Source organism: Nannospalax galili, unplaced genomic scaffold (assembly GCF_000622305.1).
Source record: "Nannospalax galili isolate Female #2095 unplaced genomic scaffold, S.galili_v1.0 scaffold402, whole genome shotgun sequence".
In the NCBI taxonomy this organism is placed as follows: domain Eukaryota; kingdom Metazoa; phylum Chordata; class Mammalia; order Rodentia; family Spalacidae; genus Nannospalax; species Nannospalax galili.
The window spans coordinates 3,600,036-3,609,504 of record NW_008348875.1 but is presented as its reverse complement, the minus strand read 5'-3'; the positions used below and the strand labels follow the sequence as shown (position 1 = coordinate 3,609,504).

Genomic DNA, 9,469 nt, shown 5'->3' with positions numbered 1-9,469 from the left:
CCATTCACTTAGTCTGTGTCTTTTGACTGGGGAGTTCAATCCATTGATATTTAAGGTTATTGTTGAAAGATGTATATTGGTTGTCATCATTTTAATGGCTGTTTGTGTTCTCTGTCTAATTGTTTCCTAGATTATACCTTTATTTATTTTCTTTCGTTGCCCCTGGGGTGTGGTTGTTTCTCTCTCTACTCTCTGTATCATTTCAAGTATTCTTTGAAGGCCTGGTTTTGTGGACATGTATTGAAAGAATACATGTATTGAAAGGGCTATTTGTGTCATGGAAGATTTTTCTTTCCCCCTCAGCTATAATAGACATTTTTTTCTGGCTGGCATCTATTGTTATGTAGAACTGGAAATACCTTGCTTGGTCCAGGCTCTTCTGTCACAGTTTGCATTGATAAGTCAGCTGTATTCTGATGGGCTTTCCTTTGTATGTGTTTCTTTGTATGTGACTTGTTGATTTTCTTTCACTGCTTTCAGTATTCTCTTTGTTCTGTACATTTACTATTTTTGCTATGATATATCATGGGGCATTTCTTTTCTGATCCTATTTGGTGTTCTATTTGGTCCTGTATTTGTATGGGGATGTCGTTCCTTAATTTCAGGAAATTCTCTTCTACAATCCTGGTTAAGATTTGGTCAATACCATTAACCTGAAATTCTTCTCCTCCCTCTTTTCCTATGATTCATAGATTTGGTCTTTTCATGGTGTCCCACATCTCTTGCATATTCCACTCCTGTGTTTTTAATTTTTTTCATAATCTTTGCTTGAGTGGTCCAATTCTTCAACTTTATCCTCCAGTCTTGATTCTCTGTTTCCCGTTTCGTTCATCCTATTGGTGAGGCTTTCTCCTGTCTTCAAGTTGGCTTATTGAGTTTTGCACTTCCTTCTTCATTTCTGCCTGAGTTTTCTTCAATGTTTCTATCTCTTTGTGAATTCATTCAGAAGTTTATCTCTATCTTCTTTTAGTTCTTTGATTTGTTTGTTCCTGTGTTCTTTACATTTGTTGAATTCCTTGATCATGTTTATGATTGTTCTTTTAAATCTGGTGTCCTGGGTTATCTCTAGGGAGTTCTCCTTGTAGAACTCTTCTACAGGATTGGTGGAGTTTGGTAGGGACATAGTGTTTTGGCTTTCCATTTTATTATTCTTTCGCTGTAATTTTGGCATATCAATTCCTTTTGTTTATGATTTTGATATGAGAATTAAGTTGAAGTGTGCTTCTGTTTGTATTATTGGGGTGCCTATATCCTTTCTTTGTTGGTTATGTGAAGCTGATTGATACAGGGTTCAGGTTCCCTCAGGTTTAATTTGGAGGGAACTGTTGGCTTCAGATCAGGTATTCAGGTCTACCCACAGAAGCCTGATTCAGGTTCCAGTCAGGTACACTCTGGCTTCCTTCACCATGTGGAAGCAGGATCTGGGCGCTTTCAGGCAGTGCCCTGCATTCTCAGCCCCTATGCCAGAAGGAGGCCAGAACTCTGCACTCTCTGGTGGTCTGCTGAGATCAGAGCTGCTACACCAATGGAGGTTGAAACCCACCCTCTCAGGCTGTCTTCTAGGATCTCAGCCTTAGCCTATCAAAGCCAGATCTGTCCTGGGGCCTTGAGAGGGGCCTCATGAAATCCCAGGTAGGGGGATGGGTATGGCACAATTAGGGGAAGCTCATCAACATGTGGAGGCAGGGTCCGGGGGCTCTCAGGCAGTCCCTTGTGTTCTTAGGCTGTCTGCTAGTATCTCAGCATTAGCTTACCAAAGACAGATCTTCCCTGGGGCCTTGAGAGGGGCCTCATGAAATCCCAGGTAGGGGGATGGGTATGGCACAATTAGGGGAAGCTCATCACCATGTGGAGGCAGGGTCCGGGGGCTCTCAGGCAGTCCCTTGTGTTCTTAGGCCGTCTGCCAGAGGGAGGCCAAAGGGAGGCCAGAGGGAGGCCAAAGGGAGGCCAGAGGGAGGCCAGAGGGAGGCTGGAACTCAGCACTCTTTGGCAGTCTGCTGAGATCAGAGCCGCTACACTGACTGAGGTCAGGCACGTGAAACTTAAACCTGCCATCAGTGAAGATTTCTTGAAGCCCACCCTTGCTACCAGCTAAGACTTAGCAAATCCCTCTGTCACCTGAAGGCTGACCTAGGTAAGTGACATTTTATAATGGCCTACAAATTCCTGTGTTCTAGGAGCAATAAAGAACTCTTCTTCAAGGTGTTTATGTGTCTAGTTGGGTAGAAATTCAACATGTGTAGGCAAATACCAAGCAATTGAAGATCATAGTTATTTATTGTGTGGAGATGGGCAGCTCAGCAAATGAGAAACTCTCAGAACAAAGCTTTGTAGGGCATTTTGGGGTGGGTTGGCTGTGAGGATGAGGCCTATGAAGACTGGCATGAAGCAGGAAGAAGAACGTTCTAGAAGACAACATAGGCACTGGAAGAGTTGCTACTGTGCTCATGGGCTCGAGGAAAGGGTTTGACCCACCTAGTGGAGGATCTCCACTTCCTAATTGACTTAACACTTAGAAGCAGCTTGAGTTTCTTCATTCATATTTTGTCGTAACAGCACTTGCTCTATGTTGCACAGCATTTACTGCAGAATAGGTGCCTGGAACATGTTGGCATTGAATTGCACTTTGGTGTCAGTTTGCTCTGTTTATTGATGTGAGACCTTGTCGGTGGTGACTTCTCTTGACTCTCAGTCTCTAGACTTCCCTCCTGCAATGATTTTAAAAAAATGTCTGTTTTATATTTTGTTGCTCTGTGCTTCAGCTCTGTAAATAAAATAAGATAGCTAGGTATTAGATGGTAAGGATATCCATCTAGTGGGTACCTCACTGTTTTTCTGCTCCCAAACAGGTAGCCAGAACAGTTAATTGATTTGCCCAAATTCCCCAAAGCTAGCTAGTAGTTGAACTGGAACTCGGAATTTAAATCTGAGTCTTCAGCCCTGATGTTTAGCTTACTGCTTGGTGTCTCGTCCCAGGCTTGTCTCAGGCATTCAAATGCAGTAAATGCAGAAGTGAGCTTCTCCTTACCTCCTCTGTCCAAAATTGCTGCTCTTTTTATGTAAGCAGTTCTACTGGCTGGAAATATTAGGTGGTCTTAGACTACTCCTTGTCTTCCCTGTTCAGTCCAACCAGGTCTAAACGTATATGTGGACCACAGGAGCTGATGCATCATACTGTAGTTAGTTTTTAACTGTATCTCATTAACTCTGTTGCAAGCTCTCATATGCTCTATGACTTAGAGCAGGATCCCAGTGATTGTGTGGATGTGATGTATGATGTTATGTGATGTATGGCTGAATGAGGGATCTTCATTTTAAACCAATTGTAGATTTGGAAATGAAACTATGTCGTTCTTTATTGAGGCTGGTTTTACCACATACAGATGCCATCTGAGAACCCCCCCCCCTGAGTTTTATGATTCTTTTATTTCCATTTCTAAAATAGGTCAGTTTAGATATTCTTTCTGTTACAGGTGGGTGGACCACATATACTTCAGGACGTGCTGACATTACAGCAAAAAGATGGTATACACTCACCTTAGTAATTAAGGTAAGTATTGCTGCTCAGAATGAGCAGAGATAAAGTGTTTGTGCAGCTTTCTAGAATTTTCTGTTACAAAACAAATGGAAGGATATGATAAGTGATGAAAAGAGAGAGTCTGCCATGGAAACCAGTGAACTCTTCATTCATAGCATGAAGGTAGGCATCAGAGTAATCAAATGGTAACCAGCACTGGACTTTTGTAGGCTACTATTTGTTTGAACTTTGTTTTGGTCTTTTTTAAAATTATTTTTATTTTATGTGTATGAGTATATTGCCTGCATGTATGTGAGTGTACCCGTGTCGTGCAATGCTGCAGAGGTCAGAAGAGGGCTTAGGATTCCCCTGGAACTGGAGTTAAGGATGGTTCATAGCCATCATGTGGGTGCTGGGAATCGAACCCAGGTCCTCTACAGGAGCAGTCAGTCCTCCTAACCACTGAGCCATCTCTGCAGCCCCTGTTTTGGTCTTTTAACTGAGGAGTAATTGGTAAAGTCAATAATTGAAATATAATTTCAGTATACTTGAGTCAAGATTATAATTGGAACATATGGTTATAAGTAAAGTCACAAAAAACTTTTTCTGATAGTTTAGAATAATTTTGGTTTTAACTATAAACACAATTTTCTCAATTTTTTCTTCAAAATTTTTTGAGAAGATATTAGTGTAATAGTGCAAGGAAATCTAAAGTAGATAATACCAGTGTAATAGTAGTGTAAAGAAATCTAAAAATACACAATACCACTGTAATAGTAGTGTAAGGAAATCTAAAAATACACAATACCACTGTAATAGTAGTGTAAGGAAATCTAAAAATAGACAATACCAGTGTAATAGTAGTGTGAGGAAATCTAAAAGTCGTCCTCAGCACCCTTGGTTGACCACAAGTTTCTGACTGACAGTGCTCCCAAAGGACGCTCTGTAGAAGTTTGTTTTGTAATGCGTTGCTCTCTTCCAAAATGATCCTTTCATAATTTCGGTTAGACTGTTGATGTAAATTAAAAATGAGATTCAAGAACTTTTGAATTTGTTCTTTGTTTCCCACCCAGCCACTGAAAATGACAATTGTAATTTTTAAAGCATTCACAGTGTTGAGGATCTGGTTGGAATGTGGCCTAGTTTATTTGACCACACTTTTCTTGATGGGCCTCGCTTTGTTCTGATTGTTCTCTGATGGAGCGATCCCAAACATACTTTCTGTGTGTGTGGTATCCAGTGTTTATGAAGACAAGGGTTAAGAAGAATTGCATTTCAAATTTTGACATATTTTCTGCCATATTGTTAGCTAAAGTGTAATATTTGCTATTGTTAATTTTAGATTTTTTCCCCAAACTAATTCATATGATTCGTATTTCATTGACAGAGAGGTTGCATGTCTTCTAATATTTATTCATTATTTGCAAGGTCTATTTTCCTGTTTCTTTTTCACATTCTGCTCTCATTTACTGTACTGTTTTTATTTGATCGATTGGTGTGAATTACTATATATTTGAATAGTAACCTGCTGTCTATAGCTCACAAATATTTTCTTTTTTTGGCATGTATTTTAATTTTTTATTAACGTTTTTAATGAATAAAAGTTGAAAACTTTGACGTTCCGAGCAATTCAACTTTCCTCCTGCTTTTTGCGCTTTACTTAAGCAGACCCCCTTTTCTCATTTTTCCCTCACATATAACATTTGGGATTTATTTTTAGGTTTAAGTCTTTGTTCCATCTGGAATTTATTTGTGAATTGAAAGGGGAAGTGCCTAAGGTAATGTTTTTTTGAAAAGTAAGCACGAGCTGTCATTTACTGTGGCCTGTCCTTTGAGACCTTATGTAAACAGGCTGTCCTTTTGACATGACAGCCAGCACATTTGCATCAGCTTATCTCTGAACTTTATTCTCCATATTTCTCTGTTTATGACTTTCAATACCACACTTTTTGTTAGCTTTCTAAAATCTTTGTGTGGCTTACTTCCTCACTTGCTTCAGACTTCCTTCCTGAAGTAGCACCTGCTTCACTCCAGTTCCTTGTCTGTTTCCTTTCCCCCAACTTTTCTCTCCACTTAAGAGCTTGCATAGTCTGTTCTGTCTTGGACAAGCCACTCCTACTTTAGCTGTTTCTTCTCACATGTTTTTAATATAATGTGATTTTTAAAATTTTGTAGGATTAGCTCTTTTTACTGAAATAGGGGTTTTGACGTCTTGTCCCTGCTCCCATTAATTCTTGCTCCACCAACTGTGGACATTGTGCTTCACCCTGAATGTTGACTTTGGGCCACATACTTTTTCCAGTCTTTCTCTAATTACCCAACTAAAGTAGCCTCTCAAGTACCATCGTCCAAGCAGCCCATTTTAATTCTCTACTTACAAATGGAGCATAACAGACTTCAGAGTCTATCATTTTAGCTACAGCAGCAGTACTAGGGGGTAAAGGCACCTGACCTGTGTGGAGAAGAATTAACGAATCAGCCAATGTGAAAAGATAAAACCCTCACATTAGCTATCATTTGGAATCTGGAAGCTGTTGGTGCTATTTGGGCTATGTTTGTTTATACAGCAAGTATCATTTGCCAAATGCTGCTTAGTATTAGGAATTTAGTAGGAAGGATAAAGATGACTTGTGCGTTTGTGGCAAGTGTGTTCTAGACCTCCTTGTCTAGAACATACACAAACTCATACACAACAAGTAAGAGAGAAGCATTACATGGTTTGTTCCTACCTCCATTTCTGACACTAACTAGTTTTCAAGACTGTTGGCAAATCAGTTAAGCGCTCTGGCTTTTTCTGGCTTAGAAAATCAATGAGTTCCTTCTAGACTGGCCATGCTCTCTAGTCGTGTTTTGTGGTCCGTGCTGCACCCACTCTGCTCTACTGCTGTAGTGAGAAAGCAGCCATAAGCAAGATGTACATGAAGTGGTGGGCCTGAATTTCAGTAAAATATTACTTCAAAAATAGGTGGCTGGCCTGAGAGCCATGGTTTGCTGATCCTAGTTCTAAGACAGTAATTTGGCGATGAGTTAATGAAGGTAAAATTATGAAGAAATTTAGGATAATGAGATAAAATAGCTCCCCAACTGTACTTCTAACTAGAGAAGACCATGCTGAGTGGGTGAAGCTTAGGCTTAGATCAGAATAAGGGAGAACAATGTGAGCAGATCACATGGTGGGTGCAGAGGCAAGGGCAGACCTGTCCTCGTGTAGGAAGCATTAGGGAAGCCTCGATGTCTGAACTGGGGAGTGAGGGCTGAGGAGTGTTCATGGAGGCACTGTTGGAGGTTTTATGTTTAATATGGTTTGTGTATGTGAGTCCCTTGGTTCAGTGTTAACATTCACTGTCCTGGGAGTGGCAAAGAATGTCCAGTAAGCACTTTGAGAGCCGAAGACCACTGTACCGATGTGCAATAAGAGGAATGTGGCTTCATATTTGGAATTGGGTGACTTGGAGTCAAGTCCCAGCCCTGCTGGTAAATCTGTGACCTGAATTTTAATCTTGCTAAACCTCAGTGTCTCCATCCATAAAATGAAAGAACCAAATTAAAGAGCATTACACTATAATTTCAGGAGAGAAAGATTTGCATTGGGTTTGGGCCTAATGCTTTGACTCTCCAGCTTTTTAACTTTTGAAAGTAGCTAGTTTTACATGGCTAGCTATAATCAGTGTGGTTTGAGTATATGTTCATAGTGCACTACGGTGGCAATAAAAGATGACATTGAATAGTTACTGTGTGCCAGACACTGAAAAGTGTAATGGTGACTTTCTGAGAAAGATGTGATTTTCTCTTTCTCTGTCAGTGGGCAGTAAAGTGGGCAGTAAATCACACCTTATGATGTTGTCCTTCTTCCCCCACCTTACCTGACCCATTTTCCGTTTAACTGATGGTTACTGCTCTTCTAACTTCAATGCAGACATTCCATGTGACTTTGTGGTAGCATTCTCTACAGAGGAACAAAACAGTAATAATAAGGCTAATTCCTCCCCTTCTGGCTGGGTGAAGAGTCCTTTTTAGAGACCTTAAGTAAAGAATGAGGTAGCAGCGGGCTTTAGGGCACCAACCTGGTCATCTCTGGAGAGCTGCTGCCTGTTTAGCCAGAACACCTGTGTATTCAAATGCCATATTTTGCATCTTTTTATTTTAATGGACTTTTGTCTAAAACTTTATACTGTTCTAAAAACATGAATTTTGGGTTTTGGTGGCGCATCAGGAAATGTTGAGTTATGGCATGTTTGGAGACCTCCTTCCGTAGGTGCTTCCTATCCATTCTTCCAGGAAAATTTTGAAGCATTTCAGAATTGTGTTTACACTGTCAGTCTGGAGTGAGACAGGCATTTGCTGCACTAAGTGGGTAAGCTACGTTGCTAAGAAGCAGACCTCAGAGGGCCACTTTCATGTTTTCAAGGGCTGTGTTTCTCTCTCCTCCAGGGTTATTTCTCCTCTGGCATGTTGAACGGCAAGCCCCTGTGGGAAAATGTCCTTGTGAAATACCCAGCGTTTGGCTGGGCTGCGATTGGAACGTACACCTTTGAATTTGCACAGTTTGACAACTTTCACGTGGAAGCCACACGCTAGTACTCACATAGCATCAAGAACATTATTTGGATTTATTTTTGCTGTGGTACAGAGCCAGTTCTGGGTTTGATGGACCAGTATAGGAGCCTTTGAGGCTAAAAATAATGAAGAGTAAATAGGGTTTTGCTTGAGTCTGGGAAAGATTTTCTTAGAACTAATCCAGAGGATGCAGGTAGTCTTTAGCATTACCTATGCATCCCCTAACATCCAGACTGTTCATCAGCTCCGGCCTTTGGGAGTATTTGGGTGGTTTGGACCTTGACGCCTTGCTGCTGATACTAAGATAGCTCTTCATATCATTTGCAAGTGACCATGCAGGTGGCTGTAACTTGATAATCACAGAGGTGGATTTACAGTGCTGACCATGTGTCTAAGAGAGTTGAGGCCTCTTCAGAAGATGATGCTGCCTTACGAGGAAGCTGAAGAAAACGTCAACACGCCACCCTTATACTCTGACAAGTCCTCTGCTCTTTCTGCCCCGTCATCAAAATGATGCTTTTGAATTGTGATATGGTAGAGGGATGATTTGAAAAATACCTCATTAATAAACTAACTCCAAAGCTATTTTTGCAATAATAAAGTATCATCAGAATTACCAGATTGTTTGCTTTCTTTAATTATTTTAATTCCAACTTTTGAATCTTATTACCTTTGAGAGCCTCCTTACCCTCTTACTCTCTGAGGACATTTTCTCAGATGGCTGAAGAAAACACCCAGTGTAACCGCTGTGAGTGAGTTTAGAGACAGCTGTGGCAGTTTTCCTGCCATTCCAGTGTGCCCATGGCAGCATGTCCTCACGGGTGGCCCTGGCAGCAGAGTGAAGCGTGCTTTCATCTCTTTATGTGTGGCAGGAGGGGGACACCTAGCCCTTTATTAGCTTGTAGACTTGGACCATCTCCCAATGCCTTATATGGATACGTGCACTTACTGTGTTCTCAGTGTTTATATAAAAATTTAGGTAGGCGTGTTTCTCACTAGTAGGATTTATATCTAAGCATTAATGTAATTCCTAGAAGCAAATTGATTTTTCATGTGGGTAAATTCCGAAATTCTTTATGACTAGAAACTTACTCATTGAACTAATTCTACTGAAGGATTTTTAGCAGTCTAAGCTACGATGAGGTTTTGTATTACTTTTGAATACTTGAGGCTTATTAATAGAGTAAATCATATAAAAAAGAAAAATGTAATATCAAAACCCAGTCTAAGTGATTTCCAGTTTAGATTTTAAATATTTTAAAAAACTAACATAAAGATAATATTTGCATACAATAGAATAATTCCATTTTAAATGTATGGTTTAATGAGTTTTGATAAATGTAACCAACATGCCCCCACGTGACCAACACTCCAGTCAAGGTAGTGAATATTCCT

The 9,469-nt window shown here is 40.3% G+C and overlaps 1 protein-coding gene across 1 annotated transcript in view; it reads left to right on the top strand.

Moving 5' to 3' along the window:
- The window catches only part of Galc (galactosylceramidase), a 64,764-nt gene extending 56,074 nt beyond the window's left edge, over nucleotides 1-8,690 (top strand). The window contains exons 16-17 of the mRNA XM_029569876.1: nucleotides 3,446-3,550; nucleotides 7,949-8,690. Coding sequence (XP_029425736.1) covers nucleotides 3,446-3,550; nucleotides 7,949-8,095 — 252 coding nt within the window. The 3' untranslated portion in view covers nucleotides 8,096-8,690. The remainder of the gene's footprint in view (nucleotides 1-3,445; nucleotides 3,551-7,948) is intronic.
- Nucleotides 8,691-9,469: the final 779 nt, after the last annotated feature.